Source organism: Hemitrygon akajei, chromosome 1 (genome assembly GCF_048418815.1).
Source record: "Hemitrygon akajei chromosome 1, sHemAka1.3, whole genome shotgun sequence".
In the NCBI taxonomy this organism is placed as follows: Eukaryota; Metazoa; Chordata; class Chondrichthyes; order Myliobatiformes; family Dasyatidae; genus Hemitrygon; species Hemitrygon akajei.
Window position 1 is genome coordinate 205485289 of NC_133124.1, and position 25899 is coordinate 205511187.

Here is a 25899-nt window from a genome sequence, read left to right on the forward strand (position 1 = left end):
TCACCCAATCTATATGTAGGTTGAAGTCACCCATTATAACTGCTGTTCCTTTATTGCACACATTTCTAATTTCCTATTTAATGCCATCCCCAACCTCACTACTACTGTTAGGTGGCCTGTACACAACTCCCACCAGCGTTTTCTGCCCCTTAGTGTTATGCAGCTCTACCCATATCGATTCCATATCCTCCAGGCTAATGTCCTTCCTTTCTATTGCATTAATCTCTTCTCTAACCAGCAAGGCTACCCCACCTCCTTTACTTTCCTGTCTATCCCTCCTGAATATTGAATATCCCTGGATGTTGAGCTCCCATCCTTGGCCACCCTGGAGCCATGTCTCTGTGATCCCAACTATATCATATTCATTAATAACTATCTGCACATTGAATTCATCTACCTTGTTACAAATGCTCCTTGCATTGACACACAAAGCCTTCAGGCTTGTTTTTACAACACTCTTAGCCCTTATACAATTATGTTGAAAAGTGGCCCTTTTTGATTTTTGCCCTGGATTTGCCTGCCTGCCACTTTTACTTTTCACCTTACTACTTTTTGCTTCTACCCTCATTTTGCACCCCTCTGTCTCTCTGCACTCGTTCCCATCCCCCTGCCACATTAGTTTAAATCCTCCTGAACAGCAGAACTTCCTTGACTTATTTCTATTTTCCTCTTCCTCGACTCTAACACCCTGGTTTCCTTCCCCTTGCCAACTCAGTTTAAACCCTCCCTAACAGCTATATTAAACAATCCCGCCAGGATATTAGTACCTTTTGAGTTCAGGTGTAACCCATCGTTTCTGTATAAGTCATGCCTCCCCCAAAATAGATCCCAGTGATCTAAGAATTTGAAGCCCTGCCCCCTGCACCAGTTACTGTCCCACACCCCTCCCGTGGCGCTCCACCCTTGTCATTCCCAGCATCCTTTGCTCTACCAGATTTACAAACTTGCTCTCTGCTCCACGTTGACAAACACAGAACTGTACAAAAGTCTTAGGCACCCTAGTTATATATGTGTGCCAAAGACTTTTACATAGATCAGTGATAATAAACCTGATTCTGATTAATGTGAGGTTTGCGTAAATGGGTGGCTCTAAATTCAAGGTCAGCATATCTTATTCCTCAGATTGATACGTTGAGCAGGCTACCACAGTCTCCACTTTCTCCACAGGGAGCAGCAGTTCCTGTAAATTAAATTTTGGGTATTTTGTTTTCCCGTTAGCTGTGTGCAGGGGGCAGAGAGCTGATGAGAGAGCTCACTGGGGCAGTGGCGATCACGTAGCTAGGGAGAGCACTATTCTCGGCTGGCTGCACCAACGCTTCCTTTTTGTTTGAATTGAAAGGAAACCATGAACATTTGCGCCATTCATTGCTGAGGTCTGGGCTCTCTTAGAACATGCCTGAGGTCCCCTGAGTTGACTTTATTGCCAATCTGGCACCTTGAGTTGGACCAAGTTGCGCAGAGACTGGGGAGAGACAGTCACACTGTGGAATTTACCCTCAATTTACTCCTAGAAAACATAAACTGCATACCACATTTTATATGCCAGGGGCTACCTAAACTGCATTCCAAATTTTATTGGCCTGGGGTTACGTAAACTGCATTCCAAATTTTATATGCCAGAGGTTATAGATTTTATCTGCCAGGGGTTACAGATTTTATATGCCAGGAGTTACATAAACTGCATTCCAAGTTTTATATTGCAGGGGTCTCATATTCAGAAACTTCATTTGGAATTGGCTTACTGGAATTGGTTTATTATTGTCACCGGTAATGACACACAGTGAAAAGCTTGTCTTTCATACTGTTCATGCAGATCAAATCATTACACAGTTCATTGAGGCAGAACAAAGTAAAACAATAACGATGTAGAATAAAGGTTCAAAGGTTCATTTATTATCAAAGTATGTATCCATATACAACTCTGAGATTTATAGTTATAACATAAAACAAAGAAAGAGCATGAAGTCATTCAGAGAGAAACATCAAACCCACAACCCTCCCTCCCACCCAATGGCATCCTGATTCATCAAACCCCCTTTCCCCGCACTAAGTGGAACGGACATCGACCCCAGGAAACAAACCCTCCCCCGCACAAAAAATACAGAACACTAACAGATCATCAGCCCTCCCCTCGCACAACAAAACAGAAAAGGAGCAGATGATTAAAAAACACAGAATGTAAAAACCATAATTCCGAATAAGTCCATATCCATAAACGCAATAGTCGAATCCATAAACGCAGAACCACGATATTATCCTACAATATTATTAACATTCATCAAAAGAGAGGGACAACACAGGAAGCAGGGGGGCACTCCTGCCTACACGGTGCTAGGCCGCTCACAGGCTCCTTCTCTGGCAAAAGACGGGCACTCAGCACTGAACTCTTGCTCGCCTTCCGCAATCACCTTGATGTCTCAGTCTCAGAAAAGTGCAATGCAGGTAAACAACAAGGTGCAAGACAAGGTGGATTGTGAGGTCATTTTATCATACTAGGGAACTATTTAATAGTCTTATAACAGTGGGGTAGAAGCTCTCCATGAGCCTAGTGGTACATGTCTTCAGGCTTTTGTATCTCCTGCCTGATGGAAAAGGAGAGAAGGGAGAATGTCCAGGCTGGTACACTTCACAGTAGCTGGATAGTCTCCCTAGACTGCACTCACATCTTCCCCACATTACAATTAATGGCAATGTCTTGAGCCCTTCGCTTCATAGGTTTGGAAGGATCCATCTTACCCGAATAATATTTAAAGCACTTCCACTCACAAAGTCGACCTTCTTTACAGAGAGGTTTCCTCACTTTGAAATTTGCACCTGGCAACAGTGGGAAAGTTCTCAGTTCTAGTTTGTTAGAACATGTAACAGTACAGCACAGGAACAGGAACAGGTCCTTTGGCTTACAATATTGTGGCAAACCAGCTGAAAGGTAAGCCAAAAAGCCCTCCAAAACTAAACTCTCCTACCTACTCAATGTCCATATCCCTCCATCTTCCTCACATTCATGTGCCTATCTAAACGGCTCTTAAAAGTCTCTAATGTATTTGCCTCTACCACCATACTGGGGCAGCTTATTCCAGGCATCCATGACTCTCTGAGTAAAAAACTTACCCTCACATCCCTTTTGAACCTACCCCCTCTCATCTTCAAGGCATACCCTCTGGTATCAGACATTTCTACCCTGGGGAACAGATGCTTCCTGTCTACTCTATCAATGTTCTCCTCATCTTATAAACCTCGATCTCCGCTCAGCCTCCGATGCTCCAGAGAAAACAACCCAAGTTCCTCCAGCCTCTCATGATAGTACATGCCCTCTGAACCAGGCAGCATCATGATTCCTCTCCAAAGCTTCAACATCCTTTCTATAGTGGGGCGACCAGATCTACATGCGATACTCCAGAATAGTGCAGAGTATTATCTAAATGGGGAGAAGGTTCAAACATCAGAAGTGCAGAGGGACTTAGGAGTCCTCATGCAAGACTCCTAGAAAGTTAATTTACAGGTTGAGTCTGTGGTAAAGAAGGCAAAAACAATTTTGGCATTTATTTCAAGGGAAATACAATACAAAAGCAAGGAGATAATGCTGAGCCTTTCTAAGACACCAGTCAAGCTGCACTTGGAATACTGTCAATAGTTTTGGGCCCCATATCTCAGAAATGTGTTGTCATTGAAGAGTCCAGAGGAGGTTCACAAGGATAATTCCAGGAATTGAACGGTTAACATGTGAGGAGCGTTTGGCTGCTTTGGGCCTGTGCTCACTAGAATTTAGAAAAATGCAGGGGGATCTCATTGAAACCTACCGAACGTTGAAAGGATTAGACAGGGTGGATGTGGAGAGGACGTTTCTTATGGTGAGAGTATCCAGACCTGGAGAGCACAGCCTCAAAATTGAGAGGTGTCCCTTTAGAACAGAAGTAAGGAGGAATTTTTTTAGTCAGAGAGTAGTAAATCTGTGGAATGCTCTGCCACAGACTACAGCGGAGGCCTAGTCCGTGTGTATATTTATGGCGAAAGTTGATTGTTTATTGATTGGTCAGGGTATCAAAGGATATGGCAAGAAGGCAGGTATATGGGGTTGAGTGGGATCTGGGATCAGCCATGATGGAATGGTGGAGCAGACGCGATGGGCTGAATGGCCTAATTCTGCTCCTGTATCTTATGGTCTTATGTGGCCGAACCAGAGTTTTATAAAGCTACATAATATCTCCTGGATATCAACGGAGATGTCTTGGAGAAGGTTTCCTCTCCACACAGTGAAATTGAAAAACTGATATTTATAAAGTGGTTTATGATTTGGCTACAAAGGAGGGGAACACAATGGTGCTGATGCCTCACACCTTCAGTGAGCCAGGTTCAATGCTGACCTCTGGTGTTCTCTCCCTGTGACTGCATGGTTTCCTCCCATGTCCTTAAGACACATGGGTTGACTTAGCCACTGAATCCCTCGTGTGCAGGCGAATTGTTCATTCTGGGGGTGGGTTTGATGGGAATGTGGGAACAATGGGATTAGTGTGGCACTGTTGTGAGTGAACGTTTGATGGTTGACACACACACACACGTTGGGTCAGTTGACTTGGTTCAATGGTGAATGACTCCATGACTTTGTAAGAGTCCCAGCTCGTGAGTGAAGGCTGAAGGAGTGGGGCCCGTCTGCCAGACATCACTGGCTCAACACCTAGAGCTCCCAACTCTCTATGAAACAATGTGAGAACTGAACCATGGCAAGATACACCAGCCTGAACATTTGGATAAACATTAAAAACACAGAACACGGAACAAGTACACCACACTTGTGTCCCTTGTGCCAACAAATTTATGCTGACCCTTTAACCTACTCCAACTTCAATCTAACCCTTTCTGGTACAGAGCCCTACATTTTTTTCCAACCATTTGACTAAAAGTGTCTTTTAAATGACCCTAATGTGCCTGCCTCTGCCACCACCACTGGCAGGGCGTTCCACACACCTACCACTCTCTGGGTAAAAAATCTGCTTCTGATATCCCTCCTATACTTTCCTCACAATACCTTAAAGTTAGGCCCACTTGAGTTAATGATTTCTGCCATGGGAATGAAGTCTGGCTATCCACTCGATCTATGCCTCTTACCATCTTATACACCTCTATCAAGTCACCCCTCATCCTCCTTCTTTCCAAAGAGGAAAATCCTAGATAATTCAGCCTATCCACATAAGATGTGCTTTCTAATCCAGGCATCATCCTGGTAAATCTCCTCTGCACCCTCTCTAAAGCTTCCACATCCTTCCTAAAACAAGGCAACCGAACACAATACTCCAATTTTTGTCTAACCAGTTTTGTAGAGCTGGCTCATTACCTTGTGACTCTTGAATGTAATCCCCTGACTACTGAAGGCCGCTTTTCTACAAGACAACTGCTGCCAATGATCTTTTTGTCAATTATTCACAGAATGGGGTTCCATTACCAAAGCCAACATTTTTTAGCTTTCTTAATTGTCCTTTACAATGGAATGGGTGACTCTAACAGCTTCCTTCCAAGAAAAAAGGAAGCCAATCACCCATTTCTTCTATAACCATTATTACTTTGGCTTGGAGCTCTCTGGTCATTGGCCTTGTCCCAAACCTTGCAGTGGCACCCACTCCCAATGCTCCATCAGATCTTGCTTTCATTCTTTCCAAGGTTGTTGTCATTACTGGGAAAGCAAGCTCTTAGCTTACACCCATTAGGCGGTGCTGAGATGCCTTCCTACAGTTGTTTGTGTAGGGTAGCAATACTATTGTGCTTCTGGGTAGCAAGTGCCACATGATAGCCCAAAGACAGTGAGGAATTTGGTACTGGAGTCTCAGAGCAGAGGAGTTTGTAGCTTAGTGGACAACCTGGAAGTTATGGCATTCTCTAGTGTATGTGTATTTGAAGATATTTGTGATAAGATATTCTATGTTATTATAATCATCAATGTGTATAAATTGTTCCATTCCTCCATTCATATTTGGGGTGGCAAAATTTCTAAAGGTATCTACACATGTTCATGAAACTAACAATGTTTTTTTTATATATATATATAAGGAGTCCGTTTAATGGTTCCTTTGGGATCAATTCCTGAGGGGAATTCATGGGAAATGTACATTGCAGTCAATCAAGGCGAAACTAGGTAAGAGACAAAATATGTTCAAACGTGTCGTTTTCCTTTCTGCAGATGTGCTTATTGGAATGGGGAAAGGCTCTGCTTGCTTAGGGCCTTGTGATAGTCAGGGGTATGGGGGAAATGAAGTGGCCAATTGAAAAGAAATTGGAATTATTAAAATATATCCTTCACAGTCTGGTAATTCGCAGACAAAAGGATGCGATCTGAATAATATAATCAAGTGCGTGGGCAATGGTTTGCCATAGCTGCATGAAAAATAGTATAAAATTATGTTGTTTATCTAGAACATTTTAATAATAAATAATTAAATCTTTGGAATTTAATTGCATGGTTTGAAAAACATTAAACATATTCATTAAATATTCTTATGCTTCATTTCATTAGTGCTCTACTGTTGAAAGTTCCAACTGAAATATCAGAACTATTAAGAGTGTTTATTATGAATAATTAGCTTCACATCAGCTAATTATAGTTCCTCGCGATAACATGTGAATGCTCTTCTAATTATATTGGGATTGGGTGGCTCTCTCCTGGTGATTCACCGAGTTCTTAACAAAATATTCTTGAGTGTTGAGTTCAAGGAATGTACAATTGTTGAGAATTGCATCTTTGCTTGAGTTATGTTGTACAGAATGAGTATTTGCATTTCCAAAGTGCCTTTCATCACCTCTTGACATCCCAAGGAAATTCACTTCCAGTAGAGTACCTTTGAAGAACAGCCAATTATATATCTTCTTCTTCATAAGCCTGTCACCTCCACTGCGGCACTTTCCACCAACAGCATCCCATCAGAATCTTCTGTCCTAGGTCGATTGAAGGTTGATTGGCCCTGTTGTTTCCATTTCCACTACACAACTTCATATGTCTTCTAAGTGAAGGTCCTTCCGCTCCCAGGGATGAGGGCCGTGGAGCTTCTCTCGGTGTTTCTGTCGCTCTGGATTTTAACAGGATGGGTTGCTAGTCCTATGCTCAACCCTCCTCCTTTTGCAGCCAAGCTTGGGGTCATCCATGGTGCAGCCTAACCCATTATATATAAAACCAGGAAGATAACTTACACAATATAATGTTCCAGCAACAAAGAAGTGACTACATTGTCTACCTTAGAGATGATGGTTAAGAAACAGAAAACCTACAGCACAATACAGGCCCTTCGGCCCACAAAGTTATGCCAAACATGTCCCTACCTTAGAAATTACTAGGTTTACATATGGCCTTCTATTTTACTAACCTCCATGTACCTATCTAAAAGTCTCTTAAAAGACCCTATTGTATCCGCCTCCACCATCGTTGCCGGCAGCCCATTCCACACACTCACCACTCTCTGTGTAAAAAATGTACCCCTGACATCTCCTCTGTACCTACTCCCTAGCACCTTAAACCTGTGTCCTCTTGTGGCAACCATTTCAGCCCTGGGAAAAAGCTTCTGACTATCCACACGATCAACGCCTCTCATCATCTTATACACCTCTATCAGGTCACCTCTCATCCTCTGTCGCTCCAAGGAGAAAAGGCCGAGTTCACTCAACCTAATCTCATAAGGCATGCTCCCCAATCCAGGCAACATCCTTGTAAATCTCCTCTGCACCCTTTCTATGGCTTCCACATCCTTCCTGTAGTGAGGCGACTAGAACTGAGCACAGTACTCCAAGTGGGGTCTGACCAGGGTCCTATATAGATGCAGCATTACCTCTCGGCTCCTAAATTCAATTCCACGACTGATGAAGGCCAATATAGCATCCACCTTCTTAACCACAGAGTCAACCTGTGCAGCTGCTTTGAGCGTCCTATAGACTTGGACCCCAGGATCCCTCTGATCCTCCTCACTGCCAAGAGTCTTACCATTAATACTATATTCTGCCATCATATTTGACTTACCAAAATGAACCACTTCACACTTATCTGGGTTGAACTCCATCTGCCACTTCTCAGCCCAGTTTTGCATCCTATCAATATCCCGCTGTAACTTCTGACAGTCTTCCACACTATCCACAACACCTCCAACCTTTTTGTCATCAGCAGACTTACTCACCCATTCCTCCACTTCCTCATCCAGGTCATTTATAAAAATCACGAAGAGAAGGGGTTCCAGAACAGATCCCTGAGGCACCCCATTGGTCACCGACCTCCGTGCAGAATATGACCCATCTACAACCACTCTTTGCCTTCTGTGGGCAAGCCCATTCTGAATCCACAAAGCAATGTTCCCTTGGATCCCATGCCTCTTTACTTTCTCAATAAGCCTTGCATGGGGTGCCTTATCAAATGCCTTGCTGAAATCCACATACACTACAGCTACTGCTCTTCCTTCATCAATGCGTTTAGTCACACCCGCAAAAAATTCAATCAGGTTTGTAAGGCACGACCTCCCCTTGACAAATCCATGCTGACTATCCCTAATCATATTATATCTCTCCAAATGTTCATAAATCTTGCCTCTCAGGATCTTCTCCATCAACTTACCAACCACTGAGGTAAGACTCACTGGTCTATAATTTCCTGAGCTATCTCTACTCCCTTTCTTGAATAAAGGAACAACATTCACAACCCTCCAATCCTCTGGAACCTCTGCCGTCCCCATTGATGATGCAAAGATTATTGTCAGAGGCTCAGCAATCTCCTCCTTCGCCTCCCACAGTAGCCTGGGGTGCTTCTCATCTGGTCCCGGTGACTTATCCAACTTGATGCTTTCCAAAAGCTCCAGCACATCCTCTTTCTTAATATCTAAATGCTCAATCATTTCAGTCTGCTGAAAGCCATCACTACAGCCACCAAAATCTTTTTCCATAGTGAATACTGAAGTAATGTATTCATTAAGTACCTCTGCTATTTCCTCCGGTTCCATACACACTTTCCCACTGTCATACTTGATAGGCCCTATTCTTTCACGTCTTATCCTCTTGCTCTTCACATACTTGTAGAATACCTTGGGGTTTTCCTTAATCCTGCCCACCAAGGCCTTCTCATGGCCCCTTCTGGCTCTCCTAATTTCCTTCTTAAGCTTCTTCCTATTAGCCTTACACTCTTCTAGATCCCTAACATTACCTAGCTCTCTGAACATTTTGTAAGCTTTTCTTTTCTTCTTAACTAGATTTATTACAGCCTTTGTACACCATGGTTCCTGTACCCTACCATAACTTCCCTGTCTCATCGGAACGTACCTGTACAGAACTCCACACAAATATCCCCTGAATATTTGCCACATTTCTTCCGTACTTTTCCCTGAAAACATCTGTTTCCAATTTAAGCCCCCAATTTCCTGCCTGATAGCCTCATAATTCCCCTTACTCCAATTAAATGCTTTTCTAACTTGTCTGTTCCTAATTCTTTCCAATGCTGTAAAGGAGACAGAATTATGATCACTATCTCCAAAATGCTCTCCCACTGAGAGATCTGACACCTGACCAGGTTAATTTCTCAATACCAAATCAAGTATAGCCTCTCCTCTTGTAGGCTTATCTACATACTGTGTTAAGAAACCTTCCTGAACACACCTAACAAACTCCACCCCATCTAAACCCCTTGCACTGTGTCAAGAAACCTTCCTGAACACACCTAACAAACTCCAACCCATCTAAACCCCTTGCTCTAGGGAGACGCCAATCAATAAGTGGGAAATTAAAATCTCCCATCACGACAACTCTTATTATTACACCTTTCCAGGATCTGTTTCCCTATCTGCTCCTCAATATCCCTGTTACTATTGGGCAGCCTATAAAAAAACACCCAGTAAAGTTATTAACCCCTTCCTGTTCCTAACCTCCACCCACAGAGACTCCGTAGACAATCTCTACATGGCGTCCACCTTTTCTGCAGCTGTGACTCTATCTCTGATGAACAGTGCCACGCCCCCACCTCTTTTGCCTCCCTCCCTGTCCTTTCTGAAACATCGAAACGTTAAAAGTTAACTAATAGCCTGATAGTTCTGTTCTGTGTATGATTGTTGTATGTTTTGGTTTCTACACTGCCCTGCTGCTTCAAAACAACCAATTTCACATTATATAATTTGCTCATTTGTTACTTGTATGGCATGGGTGATCATGGTCTTTCCATAAATATGATTGTTCTTGGCAAATGTTTCTACAGAAGTGGCCAGCCGTTGCCACCTTCTGGGCAGTGTCTGTACAAGACAGATGACCTGAGCCATTATCAATCCTCTCCAGAGATCATCTGCCTGGTGTCAATGGTTGCATAACCAGGACTGGTGATATGCACCAGCTGCTCGTACGACCGATTCCATGGCTTCACGTGACCCTAAACAGGAGGCTGAGCAGGTGCTACACTTTGCCCAAGGGTGACCTGCAGGCTAGCGGACGGAAGGACTGCCTTACACTTCCTTTGGTAGAGACACATCTCCACCCACCACCCTTACACTCATTATATAAGATATTTGATAATAAACCTGATTCTGATTTTGCTCATGGTACAGAGGATTTTAATGCATCCAGACATGGAATGCAGAAGTTAGTACTGTATATGGATCAAGGAATTTGTCTTAATCCAAAGGGGATGGACTACAAATGGGAGGAAACGTTGTTACAACCGGACGTGATCTTGATGAGGTCACAACTGCAGTACTTGGATTTTTTGATCTTACTTAAGGAGGGACATGCTTCGGAGCAGGATCACCAGATTGATTCCGGGAACGAAGGTGTTGACTTTACCAAACTAACTGAGCAGATTTAGAGTTTGGATGCAACAGCGGCTGCACCCTCATACACCGCATCCACAGGCAGGCTAAACCAGGTGAGGCGAGCCAGCGGCCTCACGCCCCAGTGAGGTAGGGACATGCCTGAACTAGCATGCGGAGTTAGCTCCGGCGGGCTGGGTGGATGGGATCCACAGCGAGATCCAGCAGCCAGCAAGGCTGTACACTGTAGCACTCCGTGGAGACTGAAGGACATGACAAGGCACGGGAGACGTCATGGTCAGCCACTGCAACCCAGTTTGTGACACTTGTTGGTAGCACTAGACCTGGATGTCTGAGGTTTGAGGGAATGGAATTCCCCCAGTGCATTGGCTTTTCTACTTTGAAAACTCTTTTGCACAGGTTTCCTGTCTTCGCCAGACACATGAGAGGTGATTTTATTGAAACCAGTAAGATTCTGAGGGGAGAGGCAAGAGACTGCAGATGCTGGAATCTGGAGCGACAAGCAAGATGCTGGAGGAACTCAGCAGGTTATTCAGCACCTGTGGAGGAAAATGGACAGAAAGGCTTTGAGTCACGACTCTCTATCTGGACTTAGGGAGGGGCTCAAATGGAAATGTCAACCTCCCATCTTCCTTCACAGACGCTGCCTGACCCTTTGAGATCCTCCAGAATCTTGTGTGCTGGTCAAGATCCTGAAGGAGCTTGTCAAGGTAGATGCTGAGGGCAAGTTTCCTTTTGTGCAGGAAACTAGAATCAGGAGCCAGTGTTTAAGAATAACAGGTCATCATCCGAGATAGAGAGATGACAGAGGATCTCTTCTCTCAGAGGATCCTGAATGCTCTGGATTCAGAGAGGTGTGGAGTGAATCACTTAACATGTACAAGACTGACTTTTTGTCTCTGGGGAATTTGAGATTGATGGGAAACGGGCAAGGAAATGGGGCCATGGCCAAGATCAGGTCAGACATGATGATCCTGGCTCAAGGGAATGTATGGGCTGCCCCTGCTCCTTCTATTTATTCTCTTAAGTATAGAAAGCCAGGGACTTGGGTATTTGCAAGTCAGCATAGGCATGGTGGACTGAAAGGCCTTTTTCTGTGCGATAAGGCTCTCCAGAAGATGAGTGAGCTGCAGGTCATTCTCTGGTTAAGTTAAAACGTTTCTAACCATTTATCATATCATGTTTTCCCAGTGCAGGGTGGACCTTCACTAATATTTCTCAAGCAATTTGCAGGCATTGTACATTATTTGCATACAGTCATCTGAAGTCAACTTGATAAACATGCATCCTTCATTTCCAACCCTTTCACTCCATCACCACAAACATTAGAGGTAAAAAAAAATTATACTGACCTTGGCACTGTAACAAGAATGAATTTCAGCTCTTAAACTTCAGTCACGGTGACATTATCTGTCCCCCAGCCTTGATAAAGCTTTAGCAGTGAATTTTAATACACATTTCAGTCTGATTAATACAAAATTCAACTTCTGGTACAGGATTCTCCTTACCAAGGAGAGAGCAAGTACATGCATGACAAGGCAAGATTATGCCAAATGCATTAAACATGTACAAGTGACAAAGAGTTTCAATTCAATGCATTAGAGTCTTATACGTTAACTTTTTTTTAATCCGCCCCGCTGGAGAATGTTGAATTTGAGTGTCAGAGCAGTATGTGACAAAGACCTATCTTTGCAATTTTATTCATCTAACCACTGTTATAGACGTGGCTGTAACGATGTCTGAAGACTGAAAATACCCAGTGCTGGAAGTGCAACGTAAATATCAAAAGTCCCAGAAAGACTCATCAGGTTGGGCAGCATCAATGGAGAGGGAAACAGAGCTCGATGACACTTCACTAGAGCTAGAATAGGATATTCCCATTACTACCAAGAAGGAGGAGGTACAGGAGCCTGAAGACCCACACTCAATTATTCAGAAACAGCTTCTTCCCCTCCATCAAAATTCTGAAATATAGGACCAAAAGGAGCTGAATAAGGCCACTTGGCCCATCAATTCTGCTTTGTCATTTGGTCTTATTTTCCCTCTCATTAGTATTCTCCTCCCTTCTCAACGTAACCTTTGATGCCTTTCCTAATCAAAAACCTATCAACCTGCACTTTAAAGATACCCAGTGACTTGTCCTCCACAGTCATCTGTGGCAATGAATTCCACAAATTCATTACCCTCTGGATAAAGAAATTCCTCCTCATCTCTCGCCTTCTTTTCTGAGGCTGTACCCTTTGCTCCTACACTCTTCTGATATTCGAAACATGTCCACTCTATCCAGACCTCTTAGTATTTGGTAGATGTCAATGAAAAAATCCCCTTCATTTTCCTAAACTCCAGAGCCATCGAAAGCGCCTTGTATTTTAACCCTTTCCTTCCTGGGATCATTTTTGTAAACCTCCTCTAGACACTCTCCAATGCCTTTCTTCGATATGAATACCATCAGGAACACCATCACATTATTCTCTATTATGCTCTATTTATTTATTTTTGTAGTTCATAGTAATTTCATATCTTTGCACTGTACTGATGCAAGAAAACACCTATTTCATGTCAACTAAGTTAATCTGATTCTGATATGCATCTGTAACAGAAAAGCAAAAGAAATGCAATTGAAGATGCCTTCTTTCTCTCCCTGACCTTGACATAAAATCACCTGGTTTTGTGTATTTTCCCAGTTCTGAGGTCATCAACCTCAAATGTTAACTCTGTTTCTCTCTCTGCAGATGCTGCCTGACCTACTGAGTAGTTCTAGTGCTTCATGTTTCTAGGTATTTTGAACTTCCAACATATTCAACCCTGTTTCCCTACCTGACTATCTGAGGGTAATGAATAACTGCAAGGAGCAAGCTTGTCTTTCAAACTGATGCTAATCTAAACACCCAGTTACAACTCACAAAATATCCAGCGTCTGACACCACCACATCATGCCCACCTTAGTGATAATTACAAGCCTGATGAATTGTCAGTGAATTGATCCAGGGAGAGATGTTCAAAGCACAGTACAAGTGTGGAGTAAGATTCAGTGCTAAACAACAATCTGCAGTCAATATTACTCAGAGATACTAGATCTTGCCTACTTCAGATCTCTTTAGGTGATTAATAAGGTAAGGGACATTCATTAAGATGTATTAAATCAAAGCGTTTTCAGTCATTGATAACATTTGCTTGCAGTGTGCTGGCTGTAAGATCAGAGCTCGATTCCCTCCGTTGTTTATAAGGGGTTTGTACGTTCTCCCCGAGACCGCATGGGTTTCCTCCAGGTGCTTTGGTTTCCTCCTACATTCCCACAGACATGTTAGAGTTAGGGTAGTTGAATTACGGGCATGATACGATGGTGCCAGAAGCGTAACAATGCTTGTGGGCTGCCCATCACAATCCTCACTGATTTGATTTGATCCAAACGACGCATTTCACTGCCTGTTTCAATGTCCATTTGACAATCAAGGTAATCTCTTCCCTTGCCCAAGTTAAAAGGAAGTTTCTTCTACTTTGAGGAAGTAGAATTGCAGAATTCTTCTACTGCCTAACCAGGTTCTTCATTCACAAATGATGAGAGATAGATAGATAGATAGATAGATAGATAGATAGATAGATAGATAGATAGATAGATAGATAGATAGATACTTTATTCATCCCCATGGGGAAATTCCAACTTTTTTTCCAATGTCCCATACACTTGTTGAAGCAAAACTAATTACATACAATACTTAACTCAGTAAAAAAATATGATATGCATCTAAATCACTATCTCAAAAGCATTAATAATAGCTTTTAAAAAGTTCTTAAATCCTGGCGGTAGAATTGTAAAGCCTAATGGCATTGGGGAGTATTGACCTCTTCATCCTGTCTGAGGAGCATTGCATCGATAGTAACCTGTCGCTGAAACTGCTTCTCTGTCTCTGGATGGTGCTATGTAGAGGATGTTCAGAGTTATCCATAATTGACCGTAGCCTACTCAGCGCCCTTCGCTCAGCTACCGATGTTAAACTCTCCAGTACTTTGCCCACGACAGAGCCCGCCTTCCTTACCAGCTTATTAAGACGTGAGGCATCCCTCTTCTTAATGCTTCCTCCCCAACATGCCACCACAAAGAAGAGGGCGCTCTCCACAACTGACCTATAGAACATCTTCAGCATCTCACCACAGACATTGAATGACGCCAACCTTCTTAGGAAGTACAGTCGCCTCTGATGAGATGAGAGCAAAACAGGGCTGTGGTCCCTGGTACGACCTTCATTCACAGTCAATGATGCCTTTCCTCTCTCTGAAGCCAAACCATCTTGTTTACATTCAGGAGCAAGGCTAGATCAGTCAGGTTCTCAAACCTGCTTTCCCATTTAATAAAACCATGGAAGGTTTGATTACGACCTTAATCTATCGGCCTTTTAGAGTCTTTCAGCCCCTTGTTTATGAAATATCTATCTGTTTCATCTTCAAATACGTTTTAAAACTTTGCTTTGAGGTAGAGAATTCCAAAGACTTATTTTGAGAGGGAGAAAACAATTGCATTGTCTTGGTCTTATTAAGCGTTGTTGCCTAGTTCCAGATTCTCTCACAATGAGGAACATCTCCTCCAGATCCACCGTATTATAAATTTTTTGGATTATATTTATTTCAAGTACATCCCATTTCACTCTTCTAGACTCCAGCAGATAGAAGCTCAGTCTGTCCAGCCTTTCCTCATGAGGCAACCCAAACATTCCAGATACTGATCCAGTAAACCTTTCTGAACCACCATGAAAGCATTAGCATCCTTTCTTAAATAAGGAGACCAGTTCTCCCGATATAAACTGGCCATTGCCCTGGAGAATAACCTCCCCACAATTGTAAAGATCAAAAGACTGAAATAATGAAAATCTGAAATGAAATAAAATAAAATTTAAGATTCTGGAGACACTCAACAGGTCAGGCAGCATCCATGGAAAGAGAAACAGTTGAAGACCTTTCATCAGAACTATGATTGTAAGAAAACAGGTCAGCACTAAATTACACAGGGTGTGAGTTAAGGATAAATTGAATGCCTCTGGTAGGCTGAGGCCAGGTTGCCAAATGGATAAGCTGTAGATGGTGTCACACACAGAATGCCGGTGGAACACAGCAGGCCAGGCAGCATCTATAGGAAGAAGCACTGTCGACGTTTCGGGCCGAGATGTCCTGACGAAGGGTCTCGGTCCAAAACGTCAACGGTGCTTCTTCCTATAGATGCTGCCTGGCCTGCTGTGTTCCACCAGCATTTTGTATGTGTTGCTTGAATTTTCAGCATCTGCAGATTTCCTCGTGTAGATGGTGTCATCCGGTTACTTGGAACTTATCACCCTATCTTCTAATGTTGTACACATTTCTGACTTGGAAGTATATCATATGTTCTTCATCAGTGCTAGTTCTAAATCCTGGAGCTCTCTGCTCAAAGCATTCACAAGACGTCACAGTGGTTCAAGCAGGGTGAATCACCACCATAGTCTTGTCAGGGGCAGCTGAGGCTGAGAAACAGAAACTAGTAACATCTACATACTGAAAAACTAATTTGACAAATTACTCGCTGGGACATCTGTTTTCCTCCAACTCTCGCCTGGTGACTAATCGTGAATTCGTTTCTGGATCATCAATTAGCAGACCTCCAGCTGAGAGATTGGTTTCGCAGGTACCGCGAAGCGTGCAGTGAAATGCGCCCTTTACCACATACACCGGCACAGTCTGAGGCAGCTTGCAAGCGTGGCCGTGCTCCCAGCGCCATTGTAACATGCCCACATCTTACTGATCCTAGGATGTACATCATTGAACTGTGGGAGGAAACCAGAACACCCAATGTCACAGTGAGCACGTACACACACAAGTGGGAACTGAACCTTGATCTCACAGTTGGCTCTGTTATAGCAGTACGCTAACCACTACACTAATGTGCCACCCTTAACTCCATTTCCCTCCCTCCACATCACTTTCCTTAACACCTGCTCTCTGACCAAGCTTTTGGCCATCTACTTTACTCTCTCCTTTTGAGTTTATGAGACGTGGTATCAAATTTAGTTTTGTGTCAACACTATGAAGCAACTAGGAGGGGTTTGCTCTGGCAAAGGTTCTTTTTAGATGCATTTTGTGGATTACACAAAGATAGGTGGAGGGGCAGGTAGTGTTGAGGAAGCAAGGGTCTGCAGAAAGACTTGGACAGATTAGGAGAACGGGCAAAGAAGTAACAGATGGAATATAGCTTAGGGAAGTGGTTGATCATGCACTTTGGCAGGCTATTTTCTAAAGGGGGAGTGAATTCAGAAATGAAATGTGAAAAGGGACTTGAGAATCCTTGTGCAGGATTCCACAAAGGTTAAATTGCAGGATGAGGCAGTAGTAAGGAAGGGAAATATTTTCAATTCAAGAGGACTAGAATATAAAAGCAAGGATGTAATGCTGAGGCTTTATTATACGTTGCTCAGACAACAGCTGGAGTATTATGAACAGATTTAGACCATTAGACATCGGAGCAGAATTAGGCCATCTGGCCCATCAAGTCTGCTCCACCATTCAATCATGGCTGATCCTTTTTTCTATCCCATCCTTAACCCCAGTTTCCATCCTCCTCCCCGTAACCTTTGATGCCATGTCCAATCAAGAACCTATCAATCTCTACCTTAAATACACCCAATGACCTGGCCTCCACAGCTGCATGTGGCAACAAATTCCACAAATTCACCACCCTTTGGCTAAAGAAATTTCTCCATGTCTCTGTTTCAAAAGGGCACCCCTCTATCCTGCAGCTGTGCCCTCTTGTCCTGTCTCTCCCACCATGGGAAAAATTCTTTCCACATCTACTCTGTCTAGGCCTTTCAACATTCGAAAAGTTTTAATGAGATCCCCCCTCATCCTTCTAAATTCCAGTGAGTACAGACTCAGAGCCATCAAACATTCCTCATATGAGAACCCTTTCATTCCTGGAATCATCCTTGTGAAGCTCATCTAGACCCTCTCCAATGCCAGCACATCTTTTCCAAGATGAGGGGCCCAAAACTGTTCACAATACTCAAGGTGAGGCCTCACCAGCGCCTCATAAAACTTCAGCATCACATCCTTGCTCTTGTATTCTAGACCTCTTGAAATGAATGCTAACATGGCATTTGCCTTCCTCACCACCGACTCGACCTGCAAGTTAACCTTCAGGGTGTTCAGCACAAGGACTCCCAACTTCCTCTGCATCTCAGATTCCTGGATTTTCTCCCCGTTTAGAAAATAGTCCGCATATTTATTTCTACTATTAAAGTGCATAACCATGCATTTTCCAACATTGTATTTAATTTGCCACTTTCTTGCCCATTCTCCTAATCTAAGTCCTTCTTCATCATTCCTGTTTCCTCAACACTACCTGCCCCTCCACCAATCTTCGTATCATCTGCAAACTTGACAACAAAGTCATCTATTCAATCATCTAAATCATTTATATACAGCATAAAAAGAAGTGGTCCCAGCACTGACCCCTGTGGAACACCACTTGTCACTGGCAGCCAACCAGAGAAGGACCCACTCACTGCTTCCTACCAATCATCCAATACTCTAACCATATTAGTAACTTTCCTGTAATACCATGAGCTCTTAACTTGGTGAGCAGCCTCATGTGTGGAACCTTGTCAAAGGCCTTCTGAAAGTCCAAATACACAACATTTTATCTATCCTACTTGTAATCTCTTCAAATAATTCCATCAGGTTCGTCAGGCAGGATTTTCCCTGAAGGAAACCATGCTGACTTTGTACTGTCTTGTCCTGTGTCACCAGGTACTCCATCACCTCGTCCTTTACAATTGACTCTAACATCTTCCCAACCGCTGAGGTCAGGCTAACTGGTCAATAATTTGCTTTCTCCTTTCTTAAAGAGTGAAGTAATGTTTGCAATTTTCCAGTCCTCTGCCAGAGTCCAATGATTTTCGAAAGATCATTTCTAATGCCACCACATTCTCTAATGCTACCTCTTTCAGAACTCAGTGTGCAGTTCATCTGGTCCGGGTGACTTATGTACCCTTAGGTCTTTCAACTTTTTGAGCACCTTCTCCCTTGTATCAGTAACTGCATCCACTTCTCTTCCTTCACACACTGCGAAATCAGGCATCCTGCTAGTGTCCTCCACAGTGAAGACTGACGCAAAATGCTTAATTACTTCAGCAGCCATCTCCTTGTCCCCCGTTATTATTTCTCCTGCCTCATTTTCTAGCGATTCTATATCCACTCTCATTTCTCTTTTATTTTTAATATACTTGAAAAAACTTTTACTTTCCACTTTGATATTATTTGCTAGCTTGCTTTCATATTTAATCTCTTCCCTTTTAATGTTTTTTTTAGTTGCTCTCTGTAGGTTTTTAAAAACTTCCCACTCCTCTATCTTCCCATTAATTTTTGCTTTGTTGTATTCCCTTTCTTTTGCTTTTACAATAGCTTTGACCTCCCTTGTCAGCCACGGTTGTACTATTTTACCATTTGAGTACTTCTTCATTTTTGGAATACACAGGTCCTGCACCTTCCTCATATTTCCCAGAAATGCACACCATTGCTGCTCTGCTGACATCCCTATCAGCAGCTCTTTCCAATTTACTTTGGCCAGCTCCTCTCTCATACCACTGTAATTTCCCTTACTCCGCTGAAATACAGCTACATCAGACTTTACTTTCCTCCTATCAAATTTCAAGTTGAACACAATCATATTGCGGTCACTGGTTCCTAAGAGTCCGTTTACCTTAAGCTCCCTAATCGCCTCTGGTTCATTACATAACACCCAATCCAGTATAGCTGATCCCCTAGTAGGCTCAATGACAAACTGCACTAAAAAGCCATCACTTAGGCATTCAAGAAACTCACTATCTTGAGATCCATTACCAACCTGATTTTCCCAGTCAACCTGCATGTTAAAATCTCCCATAACTACCATAACATTGACCTTTTGAGTCGCCTTTTCTATTTCCTGATGTGGTCCATCTCCCAGCCACTGTTGGGAGGCCTGTATAAAACTGCCATCAAAATCCTTTTACCCTTGCAGTTTCTTAAACCAACACGCAAGGATTCAACGTCTTCCAATCCTATGTCAGGAAGGATGGATGGGACAAGGCTAGATGCAGGAAGATTGTTTCCGATGTTGGGGAAGTCCAGAACGAGGGGTCACAGTTTAAGGATAAAGGGGAAGCCTTTTAGGACCGAGATGAGGAAAAACTTCTTCACACAGAGAGTGGTGAATCTGTGGAATTCTCTGCCACAGGAAACAGTTGAGGCCGGTTCATTGGCTATATTTAAGAGGGAGTTAGATATGGCCCTTGTGGCTAAAGGGATCGGGGGTATGGAGAGAAAGCAGGTACAGGGTTCTGAGTTGAATGATCAGCCATGATCATACTGAATGGCGGTGCAGGCTCGAAGGGCCAAATGGCCTACTCCTGCATCTATTTTCTATGTTTCTATATCACATTCTTCTACTGGTTTGATGCCATTCTTTACCAGTAGAGCCACCCCTTCTGCCTACCTTCCTGTCTCTCCAATATAACATGTAACCTTGGTCACAACATCATATCTGGCAATTGATAATAGTGCAACAAGATCATCCACCTTATTTCTTATACTACTTGCATTTAGATACAACACCTTGAGTACCGTATTTGCTATCCTTTCTGACTCTGCATCTCTAATGATTCGATACTCAGCCTGTTGGCTGCAACTAAGTCCCATCACCTGCCTGCCCTTCCTGACAGTCTGACTGCATGCTATCTTTACTTTTTAACAAACTGTCCTTTCCTGAGTCCCTTCACTCTGGTTCCCACCCCCTTGCCAAGTCAGTTTAAACCCTCCCCAACAGCCCTAACAAACCTGTCCATGAGAATATTGGCCCCCCTCGGGTTCAGGTGCAACCCATCACTTTTGAACAGGTCATACCTCCCCCAGAAGAGATCCCAATGATCCAAGAACCTAAAGCCCTGCCCCCTGCACCAGCTTCTCAGCCATGCATTTATCTGCCACATCATCCTGTTCCTATAAGGAGAAGGTGGGAGTGGAGGATGCTATCACGTATTTGCTGCACAAATCACTCTCTCACCTAGATGGGGTCAGTTGTGCTGTGAGGATTACATTCCTTGACTTCTCTAGTGCCTTTAACACCATCCAGCCCAAGATCTTAAAGCACAAACTAACGGAGATGGGAGTAGACTCTCACATGGTGGATTGGATAGTGGACTACTTGACAGATAGACCTCAGTATGTGCGGTTGGGAGACTGTAGGTCTGACACAGTGGTCAGCAGCACAGGAGCGCCACAGGGAACCGTACTCTCTCCGGTCCTGTTCACCCTGTACACATCTGACTTCCAATATAACTCGGAGTCCTGCCATGTGCAGAAGTTCGCTGATGACACGGCCATAGTGGGGTGTGTCAGGAATGGACAGGAGGAGGAGTATAGGAAACTGATACAGGACTTTGTGATATGGTGCAACTCAAACTACCTGCGTCTCAATGTCACCAAGACCAAGGAGATGGTGGTGGACTTTAGGAGATCTAGGCCTCATATGGAGCCAGTGATCATTAATGGAGAATGTGTGGAGCAGGTTAAGACCTACAAGTATCTGGGAGTACAGTTGGACGAGAAGCTAGACTGGACTGCCAACACAGATGCCTTGTGCAGGAAGGCACAGAGTCGACTGTACTTCCTTAGAAGGTTGGCGTCATTCAATGTCTGCAGTGAGATGCTGATGATGTTCTATAGGTCAGTTGTTGAGAGCGCCCTCTTCTTTGTGGTGGCGTGTTGGGGAGGAAGCATTAAGAAGAAGGACGCCTCACGTCTTAATAAGCTGATAAGGAAGGCGGGCTCTGTCGTGGGCAAAGTACTGGAGAGTTTATCATCGGTAGCTGAGCGAAGGGCGCTGAGTAGGCTACGGTCAATTATGGAAAACCCTGAACATCCTCTACATAGCACCATCCAGAGACAGAGAAGCAGTTTCAGCGACAGGTTACTGTCGATGCAATGCTCCTCAGACAGGATGAAGAGGTCAATACTCCCCAATGCCATTAGGCTTTACAATTCAACTGCCAGGACTTAAGAACTTTTTTTAAAGCTATTATTAATGCTTTTTGAGTTAGTGATTTAGATGCATATCATATTATTACTGAGTTAAGTATTGTATGTAATGAGTTTTTGCTACAACAAGTGTATGGGACATTGGAAAAAAATGTTGAATTTCCCCATGGGGATGAATAAAGTATCTATCTATCTATCTATCTATCTACCCTCACTGGCGCATGGCCCAGGCAGCAATCCAGAAATTACTACCTGGGAGGTCCTGCTTCTCAGCTTTCTACCTAGCTCCGTAAATCCTCTTTTCAAGACCTCATTACTTTTCCTTCCTATGTCATTGGTACCAATATAACTTCCCCCTCCCTCTCCAAAATGTTGTGGATGCAATCTGAGACATCCCTGACCCTGAGACCTGGGAGGCAACATACCATCTGGGTGCCCCGTTCACATCCACAGAATCTCCTGTCTGTTCCCCTCACTAAGGAGTCCCCTATCACTACTGCTCCCTTCTTCTCTCTCTTTCCCTTCTGCACCACGGACCCATGGTCAGTGCCTGTAACCCGGTCGCCATAGCGTTCTCCTGGGAGGTCATCCCCTACAAAAGTATCCAAAGTGGTATACATATCTTTGAGGGTAATGGCCACAGGGGTGCTCTGCTCTAACTGCCTATCTCCTGACGGTCACCCAACTACTCGTCTCCTGCAACTTTGTGGTGACTACCTTCCTATAACTTTGATCAATCTGAGTCCCATGTTCTAAGGAAGGAAGCAAGGTTTCATATCCTAAGCATTTGGAAGGGTTCAGGAATGATATAAGGAATGAAAAGGTTAATGTGTGGGCTTGAGGAGTCTGGGCCTGTACTTGCTAGAGTTTAGAAGAATGAGGAGGATCTCATTGAACCTACCAAATATTGAAAGGCTTTACATAGTGTGGGCGTGGAAAGGAGGTTTCAATTGTGGGAGGGTGTAGGACCAGAGGCCACAACCTTAGAATAAAAGGCCATCCCTTTAGAACAGAGATGACAAGAAATTGATGGCAAGGAATTTTATTTAGCCAGATGGTGGTGAACCTGTGGAATTCTTTGCAGAGATGGTGGTCACTGTGGCGCATTTAAGGTGGAGGTTGATAGGTTCTTGATTGGTAAGGGCATCAAAGGTTATAGGGGGAAAGCAGGGGAATGGGGTTGAGAGGGGAAATCTGCCATGATAGAATGGCAGAGTAGACTCAATGGGCTGAAAGGCCTTTTCTGCTCCTCTGTCTTATCTCTTATTGTCTTAATATTACAGCCAGCTGAACATCCAATTGCTAAGGCTGAGAAGGTTGATTTTGATTTCACCTTCCCTTCTGTCTGCCTGAGGGTGATAAGCTCAACATGTGAGGGAGCACAGCGCAAACTCATTGTCTGATGCATCTCCATTTCAGTTTGCCCTCACTCTAGAATTTTCAAATACTTTGATGGCCTTTTTTTTTCTATATAGATTAAAGAGCAAGTGATAATTGCAACGAGGACTCGGGTGATCTGCAGGTTGAACTTCCGGGTGTCTGCAGCTGAGTCCCAGACAGATAGAGTAAATTGTAGAGAAGTAACATGAATTATAATTTGTGTAAAAAGCAGTGTCCATGTGATGCCTGAGAGAAAATAAGCCCCACTCCTTGTATACTTACATAACATATCCAACTCGTGATTAAGTCTCGTCCCCGACCCCAGTAATTTCCCCTTATTTTTCCAATACACATACTTCGTTGCATTACAGTTTGCTACTCCCATTTGAAAGTTCAAAGTAAATTTCTTATCAAAGTGCACGTATGTCACCATATACAACCCTGAGATGCACTTTCTTCCAGGCTTGCACAGTCGTTTAAAGAAATACGAATCAATGAAAAACTGCACACAAGCAAAGACTGACAAAAAACGAATGCGCAAAAGAAGACAATCTGTACAAATACAAAGAAAAATAAACAATTAAACAAATATACCAATAAAACTGAGAACATGAATTGAAAACTCCTTGAAAGTGCATCTATTAGTTGTGGAATCAGTTCAGTGTTGAAATGAGTGATGCTATCCATGCTGGTTCAGGAGCCTAAAGATTGAAGGGTAATAACTGTTCCTGAACCAGGTGTCGTGGGACCTAAGGCTCCTGCACCTCCTTCCCGATGGCAGCAGCAAGAAGAGAGCGTGGCCTGGATGGTGGGGGTCTTTGATGATGGATGCTACTTTCTTAAAGCAGAGCTCCTTGTAGATGTGCTCAATGATGGGGAAGGGCTTTGCCTGGGATGGACTGGGCTGAATTCAAAGATGTGGTTGGTTGGTTCATGGGGTTTGCTGAAGAAATAGGCGAGTTTAGGGGAGGATAGGCAGTGAGCAAGCTGAGGGTGAATGGGAAAGATGTCAGAGACTTTGGGAGCAGCTAAGGGTGAGACCGGTGATCTGCTAGGCAGCAACCAGGGAACAGGAGCTGGTCAGAAAAAGTATTCCATTGTGGTAGAGGCCTGATATTACAGAATGTTTAATTTCCACAATATTGCCATTAAGCAGGGCTTTAATTCTTTCCAATTTCAACAGACCCCTTACAGCAAAGCAAAACTCCTTTATTCTGCCTCATTACTGTTCCTTAAGATTCATCAACAGAACGGCGTCATTTAGCAGAATATTGTTTTTCCTTGCAACTGGTATTCCTACAGCTTCTCTGTATAAGAAAGCCAAACCACCTATATGCTTTGGAATCACTGCGTTATAGAGCCATTCGGCTTGGAAATAGATCCTCAGCACCCTTCGTCCACCCCCATGTACTGCCACTTTGTGCTTATGCTCCACACCTCATACCTACACGGAGACAGTCACTGTCCAACGGTGTAGTCATATGACCTGCTGCTAGCTAGAAGAGTTCCTCTTGCCAAGAGCCACTTGCCCACTTTCCTGTCAGTCACCTTACGTCATTTTCCTGTCAGACACCTAGTGTCACTTTATATACAGTGCATACAATCAATCTATATATAAGCTGATGTGGGAGCGGAGCTGCAGAAAGTTGTAAACTCAGTCAGCTCCATCATGGGCACTAACTCCCCCAGCATCCAGGACATCTTCAAGGAGCGATACTACAAAAGGCTGCATCCATCATTAAGGACCCCCATCACCCAGGGCATGCCCTCTTCTCATTGCTACCATCAGAGAGGAGGTACAGGAGCCTGAAGGCACACATTCAATGATTCAGGAAGAGCTTCTTCCCCTCTGCCATCTGATTTCTGAATGGGCATTGAACCTATGAACACTACCTCATTACCTTTTTATTTCTGTTTTTGTTCTACTTATTTAATTTAAATATATATATATATATGCATCCCTTATTGTAATTCACAGTTCTAATTACTGTATGCAGTTTTGCAATATACTGCTGCCATGTAACAGCAAATTTCATGACATTTGCCAGTGATATTAAAACTGATTCTGAAAAGCTAACCTCATGTACGTATGGCTACACTCAAACAGTTAATTGTACAAGCACAAGAAAGTCTGTAGATGCTGGAGATCCAAAGCAGCATGCACAAAACGCTGGAGGAACTCAGCAGGTCACGCAGCATCCATGGAAAAGAGTAAACAGTCGACATTTCGGGCACAGACCCTTCTTCAGGACTGAGAAAGAAGGGGGGAGATGCCAGAATGAAAGGGTGGGGGCAGGGAGAGAGAGGGGTAAGAGGTTAGCAGGAAGGTGATAGTTGAAGCCAGGAGGGTGGGAAAGGCCAGGAGCTGGAGGAGAAAGAATCTGATAGGAGAGAAGAGTGGGCCATAGGAGAAAGAGAAGTAGAAGGGGACCCAGAGGGAAGTAATAGGCAGGTGAGAAGTGAAAGGTCAGAATGCGGAATGGGGGGAGGTGAATTTATTCACCGGAAGGAGAAAGCAATATTTATACCATCAGGTTGGAGGGTGCCAAGACGGAGTATAAGGTGTTGCTCCTCCACCCTGAAGGTAGTTTCATCTTGGCACAAGAGGAGGCCATGGATCGACAGGTCAGAATGGGAATGGGAATTAAAATGTTTGGCCAATGGGAAGTACCGCTTATGGCAGATAGCACTTTAGCTGCCTGGAGGGTGATTTGTGGGG

The 25899-nt window shown here is 43.6% G+C and overlaps 1 protein-coding gene across 7 annotated transcripts in view; it reads left to right on the plus strand.

Annotated features, from left to right (window-relative positions):
* Positions 1–25899, plus strand: part of LOC140734734 (netrin receptor UNC5D-like) — an 820373-nt gene that overhangs the window by 677052 nt on the left and 117422 nt on the right. For all 7 annotated transcript variants that reach the window (XM_073059143.1, XM_073059196.1, XM_073059151.1 and 4 more), the window contains one exon: positions 6040–6124. In XM_073059143.1, the coding sequence (XP_072915244.1) occupies positions 6040–6124 (85 nt within the window). The remainder of the gene's footprint in view (positions 1–6039; positions 6125–25899) is intronic.